We start from the raw sequence: 16,549 nt of genomic DNA, 5'->3' as shown, positions 1-16,549 counted from the left end.
TCACGTGCACTGTCTCAGATTAAAAATTACAGGGTCAAGCTGAATTCCTCAGATGTATTTTTCCATTCACTTTTAATGGAGCTGTATTAGACAGTGGGATTTTGAAACAAAGAAAAGCACATTTAAACAACATATTGAAAAAGGAATGCAAAAGCAACATGTTTCTAACCTATCATACTCATGCATAACCTAAGTGACAGCATAATCTGAAGTTAAAACTAAAATCTGTAGAGTTAGCATGAAACTTCAGGGAATTTTACAGCAAAGCAGGCTAGATTTACAAGAACTGACAGGAATCTGTTAACCAGACCAGGTTTTGCTTCTTTGTAAACACTCCACTTGTCTTCTGACAGGTCAGTTCCCATGAAGCTATTCACATTTAACAAAAAACATAAGAAATTGATAACATACATGCTTTCTTCAGCACTTTTTTTCCTCTATGAGAATTTAAAAGCCCACATTTCTTAGAGACCAATGATTGTGGGCATATCAGGCATCTAACTTGAAATATCCAAATCAAACCTCATTTTTCAGATAGCAGATGGTTTATACTTTTCAACCACCAGTTTGCTAGACAACGTATCTAAACTGGATATCTGTAAATTGCCATTCCCAGAATCATTAGACACTTCTAAAACTCAAACTGTAATTTTTAGGTAATTTTGGCAGTATTATTCACAGTTCTATGCATTTAATTTATACCAAAGGAGGATGAGGGGAAGCTAAGGAGAATGCATTGACTCTTGTAGAGAGGAAAGTGAAATAAGACATGCGAGATAAAAAATTCATCATAGGACTAGCGTGGAAGACAATCCATACCTTTTTCACTAAGTCTTCAATTACTCAATTAGAATTCTTAAACACTGCAGGAAAACTGATGCTACCTCTCAGTGAGAAGCTGGAAAAAAAGCCAGACAAGCTCTTCCAAGTTTAAGATTCAAGGACTGCTTGCACCATACAAAGTGGAAGGACTTTCCAGCTCAACCACGTTCAGCTCACTATGGGAGTGACATTTCTCAGCTGATGAGGAGGGCAGGGTCAGCCTTCCTACAGGCACTTGCAGCATCCCTATCCAAGGCAACATTCCAGCATGGGTAAATAAGTTGGGAGCTCACTTCAGCTTTCCAAATGGGAGATGGCTACATGGCTAAACGCTGATAGCCACATTCCCATCTTGCCCATTTTCAGCTCTGTGCATGGTTTGCAGACTTGGTGGAAACCAGGCAGGCAGCCCCATTGGCACGGGGACCAAACAGGCACATGGGTGCCCAGGAGGACATGTCCTGAGACACCTCCAGGCTGCAATCCCACACACTTGCTCCTGCATTTAAGCTCCTAAGTCCTTTCATTTCTTCTAGAAAATTGGACATCTGAGGCTGGCCCACCTCAGCCCTAGAGGACCTAGGGGACCCAGGTGAGTGAAGCACAGAAAGGCGAAGATGGATCACAGGGAAGAAGAGAAATCAGGCTACCTGAAGACAACAGCAAACCAGGGAGGACACAAGCATTAGGAGAAACAGCTCCATGGGCACATCCCTCCTTGCAGCTGCATACCAGGACTGTTACTGGTTCAAGAAAATCCAGTTCAGGTATGAGGAAATTTGTCAGGTCCTAGTCATTTGCCCTGAGGCAGAAACACTGAACACAGATAAATCGGACCCTCCTGCACACTCCAGTTTGTCACAGTATGGTTTCTCCTTGTGTCACTTACAGATGCTGAAGGGGTACAAGTGAGGTAAGTGAACTTTGTTTTTAAATTAAGCATGGGAATTACCTCATGCCTCTCCTTCATCTCAATCCATGCTCTTCTGGGAACTGCCTGTGGAAAATATTTCTCTAGAAGAACAGGAGCAGCTCTGCAGGGTGTTTTTTAAGCACACAAGTTTGCACAGGGAGAAGACTCCAGCATGTGGCTGAAAGGGAACTGCGCTTCTCTGTTTACTAAATTCTCATAAATCACTCATGATCAAACACAGAAATCACAACCCTGTCACTATAAAGTGTTACTGAATATTTTAAACATCACAGGCCTCCATCCAGAGATTAATGGTTTTTATTTTCTAAGAAAAAGTTGGGTGTGACAAAATCCATTAACCCTCTGGAAACCAGCCAATCCTCAAAGGTAGGATTTCCAAAACTGCTCTGTACGGCTCCTTCCCTTTACTCTGAAGCCACAGAGGAACTGGTACCAGTAACAGCACAGCACGGGCAAGGGTTGAAAATATGACACCAGGTGTTTTGCAGGTTCATGCATGCCAATGTCTCTGCGCTTCATATCAGTGCCTGCGTCAGTGACAGGAGGGTTTTGGCATGCCCATCCTGAGGGCATGGGAGCACAGCTGGATGGGCTGCATTTTGGCTGGCAGCATCCACACGTGCAACTGAGGTTGGCAGGTCCACAGCAAGCAACCGCAGCGCAGATTGCTCCTGGTTAAATTGCCCGAAGGCTCAGGGCGAGGGCAAGAAGAGACAGAGGTAACCTGACATCCTCGGGCTGCGGAGATGGGCTGGGCAGAGCAGGGCAGCCCCCGCCCCATCCCTGATTCCCAGCACTTGGGGTCCCTGCTGTGACCAGGTGGCAGGAAACATCTGCCCAGGTTTAAACAAGTCAGGCTTGTCTAAGTCACACTGTAGAAAGGTTGGCCATAGATTTAATTTCCAGGTATGCAGTATGCTGTCATTACCATGTAAATGGCAATTACAACTCTAACAAGCTCTTAGCAAGTCTGAAGTGCAAAGCCAAAAACTAAGCCATAATGTTTCCACTTTCCTGAGTATTTCCATTCTCTGGACATCGATCTTTGTTCACAGACCCCAAAAAAAGCCAAATTAGGTGCTGTTACTTTGTCCCTGAAACTTGTGCAAAATGTGAGCCTGGTGACAGGCAAAAAGCAAACACAGGAAGATAAAAATCCACGCAGAGAAAAATAGATCATTCCCTGGTCAGCACTGTGATTGTAAAAGAAAATCAGAAGTCTGGATAGAGCTGCAAAAGAAAGTAATCAGATACAATATCTAAGTGGAAGTATTAATACTTTGTCCTTAAGGATGAATTCACAGAATTGGGAAGGGAAAAAATTACAAAAACATATGTCTGATAGACATCAGTGTAACCAAAGTCAGAACTCAATACCATTTATTTTATTTCCAAAAACTGGTCCCATAATGAAAGCATTCAGCAGAATTTCACTAGTGAATCACAGGTGAAGCTCTAGCAAGATCAAGCCTCAGTCTCTGCTGAGGCATCCCCCCTCTCCCACGCTCTTTTTACCCCTTTTCAACTCACAGACAGACCAGCAGAATTTTAAGTATTCACTTTAACTTGCTATTTTCCACTTTTAGACTAGAACGTCACAGCCAATTAAACTGTAAAAACTGCTTGATTTAACAATTTTACAATATATTAAGGTTATTGTTTGTATATGGTAAAATAATAACTCCCCCCCTACATGATTTATGCTAAAATCCTTATGACCTACTAGCTGGAACAAATGTGACGTAAATCTCTACCTGGGCAATGCTCATGCTATAAACCCTCCTTCCCCTCAAGCACGGATAAGTCCTGCATACATCTTCTACATGAAACGTCTCCCTCCCAGGTTGACCAGCATCACATAAAGTTAACCGTGCAGTATACATCAGGTTGAAGTGAAACGTGTTCTGGATAAACTTTTTACTATCCTTTGACAATGTTTCTGCTGGGGCTCATTATAAAATAACTAGGGCATTTTATAACTACAATACACTACTGAAGTCATTTTACAACCTGCAGCTGCGGTGTGGTAACAAGAATGCCTAAACCTGTACTTTCAGACTTTGAGTCGCACTGAACACACGATGCTCATAAAATGCAGAGCATAACATCCCTTCCCCCGGTCCAGATTTTCTATGAGAGTTACTAATGCCTTATTTGGCATTATATTATATTAATGGCTTATTGTTGATCTCTAAAGATGAGGCAGAAGGGGAAAATCACACAAAAGTAGAATTAAACAGAAATAGGAAGGCCCGTTTACTATCAGACAGGAAAGCAATGTAGGAGACCCAAAGGCAACCTCAGAGCCCTTTCTTTTTGGACTAATACCTGAATTACAAACACAGTTTAAGGTTTTGGATTTTCACTATCAGAAATCATGAGCAGTCTGTGCTTCATGGAAGGACATCACTGTTCAGCTGCAGGACATGAACACCCAAAGTACTTCCAGCACTGATGTCTTTAGTAATACAAGGAAGAAGAGGCAGCTTTTTTCCCCTATGACCAGGGGCTCCTGATATCATCCCATCCCACACCTCAGCTAAACTGTGTTGTTACGTTCCAGAGAGATTTATGAAGGTTGTGGGCAAGCCTCCTTTTCCTCCGAAGCACCCATTCCTTCCTTCAGTCTTCTCATGTTCCCAGGCAAGAAGGTCTCTGCAGCCAGGGCTCTGGTACTACAAAGATGCCAGGGGCAATGACGAACCTGCAGCCTTCCCACTTCCCTTCACACCTTTGCAATGACACCATCCCCTCTCATTCTCACACAGCCTTCTACGGCCAGAGCTTCAGCACCCACACAAGTGGCCTCACATTTCAACCACGGGGAACAGCAGTGCAGGAAGATGCAGCAAGCAATGCTCTCTTTATCCTCCTTCACAGCTCTCTGACCACCAATCACACAAACATCACCCCTCCCATCTGCACGTGCCAAACCCACCACTTAGAAAGTTGGGGAGCATGAAAAAGAGGTATCAAGAAGGGCATAGACCCTGCTGAATATAAACACACTCAAAATCAGGACTTTACATGTGCAGTCAGTTTAAAGCAACCAGACTAGAGGAACCGTTTCTTACAATGCCTCAAGGCAAGCATCAGAAAATGCTGCTCAAAGCCCTCTCTGTTGACATGTATTACAATAGCTACAGCCTCCAAAGCCAAAATACATAGCTGTGTACTGCTCAGGGTATTTTAATTTACCATTGTGGTCAAAATTAAAAATGAACTGTTTATTCAAATGGAGAAATATACAGTTGAATCCCTGCTTTTTGTCAGAGGCTGATATGAGCAAGCAAAGGAATTCATTAACAAGCTCACAATAGTGCAAATTTCCATTAGCTTAGGATTTGTCTTCCTACTAGAAGACAAATGCTTTTCCATTAGGACTGACTTCCGCAGGCCACAAACATCTCTAACAACAAAGCACAGGACACGTGCAGACCTTTGAAGCAGAACAACTTATGTCGCCTTCCTGATGCTGCAGTAAAATACAATTTCTCAATGACTTTAGGCAACTCAACCAAGGTTTCACCATGCCTTGCTTTCTCTATTCTACAAAATGGAATAATCATGTTCCCAAGAATTACAGGTCCTTATTATTACAATTTGAATATATTTATTATGTTATTATAATGATTGACATATAATGTCAGCAAATAAAAGGCAAATGTGGCCAGAAGACTGTCATACCTAATTTTTTTTTCAATCATGCTTGAAGTGCTTATATGTCACATATAACTGCTTTAAAGAGAGCATCCCTCAAGAACAATTTACCTGACAGCTACTAAGTACAGGGCACCCATTGCCTAGTATCTCACTTGAAGAGATACAAGCCCTAGCTACATGAAGAGGGCAACAAAGATGGTGAAGGGTCTGGATGTATGAGGAGCAGCTGAGATCTCTTGGTTTGTTCAGCCCAGAGAGGGCTTAGAGGCGACCTCATCGCAGCCCTTCCAACTCGGGATCTTCTGTGAATGTTGAACTCAGATCTGGTAGTTACAGCTCATGGAAGATCTAAGAGTTATTGGCAGTTTTCTGAAACCTGTAGTTCAAGATGTAGCAGCAGCTAAGAAAACACCAGATTTTGGACATCACAATGCAGGGTACTAAGAACAAAGAAGGAGGGTGTCCACATTTTGAGTAGCTGGTGCAGTTCTAGTCCTGCATCTGAATACAGAGGTAGTGGAGTTATGGAAATGACAGGCAAACAAGTCTGTCAAATGGTCGAGAGGATGGATCAGCTGCCTTAGGAGGAGAGATGAAAGAGGCTGGGACTATCTCTTAGAGAAGGGAAGGCTGAGAGGCATCTGTCTGAGGTCTACCAAGTCACCGAGGTAGTGGATAAGCTGAATGAAGAATTGCTGTTCACCCATACTTGTATTACGAGGTAGAGGTGACAGCCAATGAAACTAATTGGGTCTAAGTTTAAAGGTGATGAAAGAAAGTGAGTACTTCTTTGTACTAGGGTAGCAAACTCATGGAACCTGCTGACAAAGGTGGTCGTGGAGGCACAGAATGTCAGCAGGGTCAGAGAGGAATTGGATAAATTCCTGGACAACGGGCCTATAAGCAGAGACAGAGAGGTAACAGACAGAGGTGTGTCCCTCAGACCTCCCCAGCTGTTCAGGCTGAGTGTTATGAGCAGAATGCAGAAAGCAGCCAGGCTCCACAGCTCTCCCTAAACACCTTTTGTTGTTCCACTGCTGGAGACAGCCCTGGGCAAGATGTGCTGCAGCTCACACCCAGTAGGATATTTCTTATGTTCTTATCATTCACATCCATCTTTTCACTAGAGTCTTTCGTAGCTTAACAAGAAGCAGGGAGGCTGTGCAACTCCCATAGGACCCCGCAAGTACTTCAGAGTCATCAGGAGAGGCTGATCAGAAGGAAGACAGTATCTGCACAGCTACTCTGCAGAGATCAGCTAAACTCAGACCCTTCCCAAGGCAAGCATCATGAGGGCCCCGTCTCCCCATCTTCATCCTCTCACTATCTTCTCCCTACAACAGCTGACTGCCTTGACCAACTTTACCACCCTGACTTTTGAGAAGCAGAAGGGGGAGAACCTCCGAATAGCACACCCACGATCTTTGCCCAACAGCACCAAAAATACAGCAACAGGCTCCTGCCTATGTCACCTTTCAAACACTTCCTTCAAATTAGTTATCAGAAAAGAACAAGCTTGTCCAATTTTGAGACAGCGGAAGCTGTGCAAACCCAGAGGAATAAACTCATAAGCATTCAAGCATCAAACTAAAGCAGTAATAAAAAAATTGGCCAACTTCGGAAAAAGGCAAAACTGCAACATCAATTTGTATAATGATTTATATGGACTCACTTCCCTAGAAGTATTTCATGCTCAAATCTTACAAGTACTACTTTAAGATTCAAAGCAAACCTCTAATTATTGATCCTTCGTTACACTGGGAAATTACCTCATCGCAGTTTTAAAGTTCTATTTATAAGTCTAATAATCTCATCATTGATTACAGTGACTGTACTCTAATTATAAATCCATTATCTCCCCAGCAATGAAATAAAATCAATAATGCACATAAATGGAAAAGAAGGAATTTAAATGCATACATTAATGTCACTTCAACTAGCACTGTTTTATGCACCATCTCTAACAAAACTGTGTCACATCATTAGCAATAATGTGAAAAATCTTTTTCAATTAACAGAGCCGATTTGATACTATGTTCAGTAAAGTGGCAATCCATTCCATTAAACGCACACATATGAAATGCTTGAAACATCTATGAACTCTATCTATACATCATAAATTCTCTCCCAAGTGCTCAAATAGAAATGTAGATTCATTTTGTATCGATGCTTTTTAAACTTCCTTTCAAAAGCTGCCACTCAGGGTATTCAGTGATTCCAGTTGCAAGTAAGAGAGTATCAGTATTTGCCACGTGTTCAGCTGCTCATACCACAAAACAACAAAAGATGCTCACACTGTGCACAGCCTGACCACCTGGAGTCCCTCAACCTCAACATACCATCATACCAGTACTTAGCGTATGGAGCAAATGTTAAATTCAAAGTGCTTTCCAAAAAAATGTGCGATGTTTAATCTTATTTTGCACAAGCAGGATGACTGGGCAATCCACACTTGTATCCAGGCATGCAGATCAGTTCCTTCCACATGGCAGAGAGACCTCTGCAAAAGCCTTTTCCTCCACCGGTCTTCATGTGACTTAGGTCTGAGCTCAGCCTCAATTTATCTGGCTCCTCAGCTGCTTTTGCCTCTGAAACTGCATGGCATCATCCAACTGAAGACCACACTTAACAACCAACATAGCCAATGCAGAGCAATGGTAGCCTCACGCAAGCACTTCCAGATTAGATATTAATCTTACTCTAAATCAATCTTACTCCAGCCTTACTCTACTGGAGGACATTTCTGAGCTCATCAAAAAGTAAGAAACTTTCTTGTAAGGTGATTTCTAATGTTGGGGGGAGCGGGATGCATAGATTAACATTCAGTTAATATGTGCAGTTTAAGTGTACTAGTAGGAAGCAAAAGAAACTGAAGTGAACTGGGTGAAGAGAAATGGCCATCCTAAAGAAACAATTTCAAATGGGAGAGTAGATAATTTTAAAACCTGGGGTAAAAAAGTGTTTTTTCTCTTTCAGTGTAGTTTATGATACATTTTCCAGATGAGAGAGAGTGTGGACCTAAATTCCCTGCTACTTTGAAAAAGGCAGTGCCTAAACCCATGACATTCTCAGGGAGCTCCTCAGAAGTTACCCTGAGAACCTCTGGGAGTTTGAAGGCAATTAACGTCAGCAACAGGCCTTGAGATAACCTGAGACCCAACAAAGGTAAATTCTGTGTATTATCATTTGCAAATAACCTCTGAAATCTGCTTGTCTTAAATCTGCCCCTGATGAGTATAGGTGAAGTCTGGGCCAACATTCTTTATTATTGCTTGTTGACTTCAGTTGTCAACAAAAGCTAGTCTGGACTTGCTTCCCTGTGAGAGCTGTAATAATAACCGCTTAGCCTAGAGGGGTGAAGGATCAAAAGAACTGTTTTCAGGTGGTAATTTGAGCCTTGAGAGGGTCTGAGTCCTGAGGATAGTTATCCTGTCCCACAACTGTAAAACCAACGCTATGGCAGGTTCAAATACACAATATAAAGATCCACACCCTCACCTACAGAAATGCTCGTTTCCATCTTGTAGCCAATACCCTTCTGTCAATTCTTACCATCTTCCTGAGTCACTCTGATACCCGAGCTATACTTTAAAAAGTCATTTCAAGCTCATTTTTATCTTCAGCATCCCACACTGGGAGCAATCTAGAAAAAAAAAGAGAGCCCTTAGCAGTCACACAGTACAGTGGGCTACATTTTTATGTGCATGTAAGAGGCTGAATCTCTTTGTTTTCCAGGCTGATGTGCTACCTGATGGCTGAGACAAGGTCTCTCTTGCAACTCTGAATGTAAGGTGCTGGTAGCAGTGTTGTCCTTCCACATCACACCTCTCCCTCTACATTCACTAAGGCAACAAAGTGCTGCGGAAGGGAACTGTGCCCATCTGAGACACAACAGCCTCAGGAAAGGTCTTTTACATAGGGGCTATAAAATTAAGTTAATATGAGAGAGCATTTACTAACTTGGATCAAAAGGTTTCCTTCTGCTGTTCGGACTTGTTACGGAGAGTGACCAACACTAGCTTTGAAGATTTTTCTTTGTCACCCCCCTTCCTTTATGTACTTCCTCTGCAAGGGCAGTAACACAAACACCACTAAAGCTAAAGAGAAAACAGAACAGCCTCTATGCAGTCCTGACCCCACTACCAGTCTGGGGTTTGCTACTGACTTCTGCAGAGCCAAGATGTTATCCATGGAGTCTGAGAAATGTCTCAAAGCTCAAAGTCATCCAAACGTCTTACACACAAAATTTATGGTCAAAGCACTATATTTTAATTGTTTCATTACAAAATATATTTCACGCATAGTATTAATAAAAGGTCACTGAGAAAGCTATCAAGAAAGACTTTAAATATTAATTTAGAAATCCAGTTGGTATGACATTTATCAATGTAAAAAAGTAAATGCTGGAAAGTAAATCTTCTCATTCTTCCGTTCTCCATAGTCAGCTTTTCATTTCATCTTCTAAGCAAAATGTAAGTCATCCTTGCTATAAACAAACAAAGAGGATTTCAGGAAAGTCAACAAGGGCTGAACTATCCTCAAATGAATCCATCTGGTTTACATTAGGGTAAGCAGAAGACTGATTCCTAAGAACTCCAGGAAAGCTTAAATTGTGGCTAAATCAACTTTCAGAGATTTTTCACGTAAAACAAAAGAACATAACTCCCTTAGTTTTAGAGCATACCCGCAGCATGTGCAAATGGATGGTTAAGTCCTCTTTCTCCCCCTTTACCCCCTAACCCTCCCCACCCCTAGTTGAAGAAAATCACTCAATCTGGCCATAAACATATACCTAACTTTAAATTTACAAATACTCTCAGGGACATACATTGGACTACTGATAAATTTTCAATTTTAAATACATATGTTTTAAAGTTCTACTTAAGTCACTTTCACTTTTCCAGTACTGCAACTTTTCCTATTTTTTGATGAAGCATTTTTTTAATATATTTTTAAAGCAACTTTGAAACTAGTAAAGATTTAAGGAGACACAATATTTTGCCTTACAACTAGCACCATTTGTGTATATTCAAACTAGAAATATAGTGTGTCAAGGATTTCATTTTGCATAAGATGAAAGAAAAAGCAATTTGCAAAATAAGCTCTATTTCACTGTGATGTCTTTACAGCGCATGGCACAGCTACATTACCACTTGTATTCAATATAATACTGCGTACTAATAACACAGTCAATTCAAAGCATGCAGTTGGACCGCTTTTCCCTACAATAAGCAATACATACAGATACTTTTAATAGATGTACAATATATATTCAGTGGCTTTAATTTTCTACATCTCAGCCAGATTCCAACACATGTAGGGAGCCTAAATTCCCCTTACTTCTCTGTTTGTGTTAAACAGCATGGCAATGACGAGCACTGCTAACGTGCCTTTTCATTTGAGTAGTAACCTTGTATTCAGTTGTCAGGTCTAGAATTAAAAACATCAATATAGAACTATTTGTTAATTACAGTTGTCAGTCGTCCACTACAAATCAGCTGTCTTACATGGAGTTATGTCAGCTCCCTCCCCTCCACGGTGCTCGCTGTCTGGTCAAACTACTTATCGCTGCTACTGGTGATTATTTTATGCAATTTTTCATAACAGGCCACTTGGGTAAAGCAGCTGATTACATCTTCACCTCTTGCACTCTGGTTGCAATCCTAGTTTTCCCCTCCTGGACCTTCCTCCAGATCCTTAATTACTGTTCCTCTTCACAGCTCCTGAAGCCCGCAGTTATTATTTCGGTTTGAGCAGCACCCACACTACACTTTGAAAATGCATTCCTGTTCAAAAAATTTATAATCTATATAATGGATTTTCACACTTGAACTCCAAACATATATTAAAAATTTATGACGTCCTGCACTTCTGACCCCAAACATTCAGCCCAGAAGTGTTTTTGCAACCGTAAGTGACATTACAAGGTAATACATGCGAGTTTGGGGAGGGAGATAAGCAGAAATCAAGTCATCTTTTTCTCTCCACAGACAATTCCAATATCGCCACTATTAAAACTGACCATAAATAAAAAAATATGGATCCTGGAGAAACATCTGTAGATAAAAGGTCTCCTAAGGTTTTTGCAGCCACTTGCTGTGGTGTATTTTTACCCCAGCAAGGCACCGGGCACAAAACATGCCACGCCAGCTGCCTGAGGCAGCGTTTGCTCCCCATGACCCAGCTGAGCTCTACTGGTACCAGCAGAAAGCAACAGGCATCTTCGGCAGACAAGGTGAGCTAAGACAGATGTCCAGAATGAACCAGGACAGACATCCAAGATGAGAATAATAAAGTGCCTCTTAGAGAGGCCTGTTGCTCTCCCACTACTATTAAGGAAGCCTCAGTAATTAGCTTAGAATAAACACCTGTCTTTTTGGCAGCTGAAAATAGTTGAGACGAATCCCAGCTTTCATCTGCATCTGTCATCCAGACTTTAGAAAATGAATCATGCTTGCTTCGTGTGTAGCACAAAGTTAAACCACTGAGATGTGAAGCACTTGGATAACAGTTCCCTTCCAAGGAGTACAGGCTTGTTTCAGGAAGAACCCTCCAGTGAGGGGAAAAAAGGGATAACTACAGACTCCACGTGAAACAGGAGTATTTACAGAGTGGTCAAAGTAACTTGCATCACAACTAAGATTGTGAACTCCTCAAGGCAGGGCCTATCTTTTCTTCTTTTGTGCAGTTATCTTGAGGGCTCCAAGACAGAGTCACATTACACATAACAAACAATACATTCAGTGCTACTGTTTTCACTGCATTTCTTTTCCTTCCTCCAGAATTCCTCTAACCAGACCAGTTCATGTCTTACTCCAGTTCCATATTTTGAAGATTTTCTCCACAACGACAAAACTCAGATTTTCTCTGATTCTGGTGAAACCGGGGAGTTAACCAAAAACTCAGAGCTATCCATCCAACTCATTTCAATGAGGCCTCAGGTGTAACAAAATACCCGGCTTGGAGCACTGGTGTTTAGATGGACATGAGCCAAAGAAGAGGCAATCTAGAGAGTTACAAGAGTCCTCAGAAGTCCAGAAATCACAAGTAACAAGGAAAGGCTGAATGCTTATAATTTGTTTTATTGTTGAGGAAAAGACTGAAGAGAAACAAGAGAATCAACCTTGAATGCAAAAGAAAAGAATAGGTATGAAGAGGAACTGAATAAACTCTTCTCCGTGTAAACTAGCTGGAATCATGGGTTTAAAATACAGCAGCGGAGATTAACTTTAAAAAAAAGAAATTGGAAAGCAAGTTGAGAGTTGACAATCATCAGAACTTATGAAATCTCAATCTTCACAAAATTGGAAGATGGGATGAGACAAGCATTAGACAGTATCCACTGTCCTGCAGCAGATGCTGTCCTAGACTAGGGACAGACCAGCTAATTCCTGAAATCCCACCAACCTTATTTCCTCTGACACCTGTGATTCCTCCAGGGAAAAGGGACAGGGAGGCACTTTCTGCCTTATGTACCCAGACAGCTTCATCAGACACAGGGCTCATAATAATCCAAAAGGCAGTAGGAGAATTCAGAAAGATACAGAAAGGACAATTTGGGTACCGATGAACAACTGAGTCTTCAGTAAACACAGTGGTCTTAAATAAGAAATAAAAAAGCTTTTCTCCTCCAAAAGCCGCTTCTAACTCTAAACCATTCTTGCAGATGACTGGATCACATCCAAGCAGCTTCCAACACTCACAGTCTAACAGTGTTTGTCCTTTAATTAAAGGTCACTGTTTTCCAGGCTATTGAGCTTTTTTGCACATTTCCAGATCACACTTAAGCTCTGTTGCCTTATACAGATTTTTTCCTTCACAGGGGTTAAATGAGGTAGCTCAGTTTTATCATAGAATAATAGAGTGGTTAGGGGAAACCACATCTATCAGACAGCATGGTTAAGCAGGAAGAAATTTGGAGCTGGCAGGTAGTGAATTATTTAAAATATGAATAAGGGCAGAAAAGGAATGAACAGAGAACAGCACTCATATCAGCAGTTCCTCATGTACTATGAAGAGTTGAATGGGATATTTTTTTCCTCTTCCTCAAGGAGAATGATTCAACACCATTGAAGATTCACTGCATTTAGGTGGGGTCCCCTCAATGGTGGGAAATGTGTGCATTCACAAATAGCCATACGAAAGAGAAGTATGGGAGGAAGTCTCCAAGACTTCTCAGGAAGGAAACAACAGCCACTCTGTAAAAGTGATGTTACACAACAGCACTCTTAAACATTTTTCTCTGATGATTTTGGAGCTCAACCAGCTGAAGCTACCAAGCAATACTAGGTAGTGTTTACATACAACAGTACATAAGGCATTATGTTAAATTTAAAGCTGACTAGCACCAAGATCTGTGGTCTTGCAAGATCGGCAGCAATGTCTATGTGAAAAGAATGACTTCTATTCACACTCCCCTGTTGACTATCATAGGAAAATCATTTAGGAATAAATAGTCAAAGCCAGTTTGTATATCCTTTTCTCCTTAGCAGCATTCCATACATGGTCACAAATCTGTAATGAACTTGCTTTTGAAGGTAACATACACTCTATAAAGCTTTTTCCCTTCTCACAAGAAATCTTAAAATGTACACCAAATACAGGAATTGTTTAAAACCAACTTTAACACTTAGAATCCAAGTGCAATAACATTTACAGGGACGTACAGGGATGTGGCACCGAGGCAACCTTCTGAACATCCTCCCTCACAGCAAGCTGTTTTGCAACACGCCTAACCTGAAGATTAATCCTCCCCATTGCAGTCTATCAACACCATCTGCTGAATTGAACACAGTAGAAGTTCAGTGCTAGACTTGAGGGTCAAGCTCATCTTTGATATAACTGCCATGAATGTCACAGGCTTCTTATGTGCCAAACTTGGCCTTTTATGTTTTTCTGAAGAGGTCAGTGGTTATTTGACAGCCAAATAACAGCACCTGTATACGTAAAGCTAAAATAGGTGCAAAAACATCTGAGGAAAGGATTTCACCATCTGAGATAAGAAAACAAATTCCTTGTGACATCTGACAGAACATTGTTCAAAGCTCTTTTTCAGCTCTTCAGTTCTTGAAACATGGCTTAGAATACTATTAGCTGATCCCCTCTAAGATATAGATATATCTCAAAATTTATCTTTACCCACACGCAAATAAACAGAAGTTGTGCATCTGCATTATCACTACTTACTAGACAAGCCTGAGGCAGGAAGCTGTTCACCCTGGAGATACTCCACATGCCCTCAAGGTACTGCTGAGCTTGGATGGTGACTGAACTCAGAGCACCACTGAGGCCACTGGGGGCCACTGTGACTTGAACGCTGGAATTTGGAAAACCGCCTGTGCCTTGAGACCATCCAAGTCCCTTCTTCCTCTCTGCCCCAGAGAAGAGATTCGGCGATTTTCCAGGCTGTCTGCCCACCTGCCCAGCAATGAGTGGCAGGTCCCTCTGCGAAGAGACAGTGACCACCCTTGGTACCATGCTGGTCACTGCCGTGGCGCCGGGTGGGAGGTCGGGCATTTCTGGGTAGCTGGATTGACTGAGGGTGTGCATCATCTGAATGGCTTCCTGCTTCAGCTGGTTCAAGTGAGTGGCACAGGTTTCGCATCTGCTCTCTCCTTCATTCCTGTTTTTCTGTAAATAGTCAGGCACTTGAAGCTTGTCAAAAATTAAAGCTGATAATCGTGGGTCCTAAAGAAAGGCAGAAAAAAAAAGCATACTGAGTCAAAACAACACAGAAAGTCTCAACAATAGTTGAGATGCTAACCCTACAAATATCAAAGAATTTCCAAGACATACCACCACCTTAAATCCAGAAAAGCAAGACTCTGGAGTATTTCATAAATCTTGGTGTATGACCTGGTAAACGTTTTGTTGTCCTCACCCTCAAAAATTAGTAATCAAGTGGCATAAAAAACAGTTTACATGGTACTGCCCACAGCTGGCTCCTCTGCTAGCGAGGACCATTATTTCTGATCTTTGAAACCCAGATGGTAGCAATATTCCCTTACGCTACAGTTGCTTTGATGAGAAATAGATTTGAGGCTACAGCCATGTGTGAAGGTGTGACAATGTGCACGCTAAGAAGCTGATTTAAAAGCAACACCTATTTTTGTTTCCCCCATCCCCCCATTGCTAGTTCATTTTAAGGCTGTCCAAAAATTTTAAAACCCAGGTCTGTGTTTCCAGTCCAGAGATAGGGTTACCTATCTCCTGAAACACACAAACGCCTTCTCATCCCCAGCCTGCTACTGGAAAGATCAGGCAGGAGATTAAAGCCAGCCCTGCTGTAAATCTGCTATCAAGACGAATGCCGTGCACTAAAACTGACCGAACTTCACACACTCTTGTCGAGCTCTCTAAACAATTAAGGTTTTAATGAAATCACAGAACAGCCAAAGGTTTATTTGCACAATTATTTTAAGTGCAAATATTTAATTTGCTTGTTCACAAGGAGGGCATGCAAAGCTAGTAAGCCAGCCTTTCTACGTATGCTGGAGGTATCCCTAGATCAGTATTCCTTTTAAAAATGTCTTACTTTATGCCAAACTGCAATTGCTCTCGAAGAAATTAATGTCCTATTAGAAAACTAACTAATTCTGGTTTTAATTACAACACACATCAATAAAACTCTTAAGTAGTCTTGGCACTTGTACTTTGGCTTTGCTCATTATTCTCTTTTAACTGCACTATTTCCCTTCGCTCTGAATTCAGAAAACCCTAAAACACTGACCAATTTCTCCAGCAGCAGCAAATCTAGCTAGACTGCTCCTGCAATAATTTTTGATTTATCTCACAAAATGCAGTATTGCGTTGATATAAACTACCGTGTGTATCTAGCACCACATCACTCCACAGCCAAAAGCTACTAACAAAAGTTAGTTTTCCCATGATAATTTAAATTGTTTACTTGGAGGGGGGGGTATACAGGGGGAGATACCTCTCAGGCTAAGGAAAGCTACTCCTGCTGCAGACTGAACAATGCATTGCATTCACATTAGTGAAGGAGTTCACAAGCTCAAGTGAAAAACCGTGTTTCATTTTTGTCTCTTTTCTCTTTACTGAGGTTTAGATCCTGGTAGAAATGCTGTTGAAGTTGCACCATTTGCCTATCCTCCTGAGAAAGAAAATTAT

At 41.5% G+C, this 16,549-nt stretch overlaps 1 protein-coding gene across 1 annotated transcript in view; it reads right to left on the bottom strand.

Moving 5' to 3' along the window:
• The window catches only part of KIF26A (kinesin family member 26A), a 100,278-nt gene that overhangs the window by 51,527 nt on the left and 32,202 nt on the right, over window positions 1–16,549 (bottom strand). The window contains exon 3 of the mRNA XM_035551152.2: window positions 14,606–15,106. Within this exon, the coding sequence (XP_035407045.1) occupies window positions 14,606–15,106 (501 nt within the window). The remainder of the gene's footprint in view (window positions 1–14,605; window positions 15,107–16,549) is intronic.

Source organism: Cygnus atratus, chromosome 5 (genome assembly GCF_013377495.2).
Source record: "Cygnus atratus isolate AKBS03 ecotype Queensland, Australia chromosome 5, CAtr_DNAZoo_HiC_assembly, whole genome shotgun sequence".
Lineage (NCBI taxonomy): Eukaryota > Metazoa > Chordata > Aves > Anseriformes > Anatidae > Cygnus > Cygnus atratus.
This window is presented reverse-complemented; position numbering and strand designations above follow the sequence as displayed.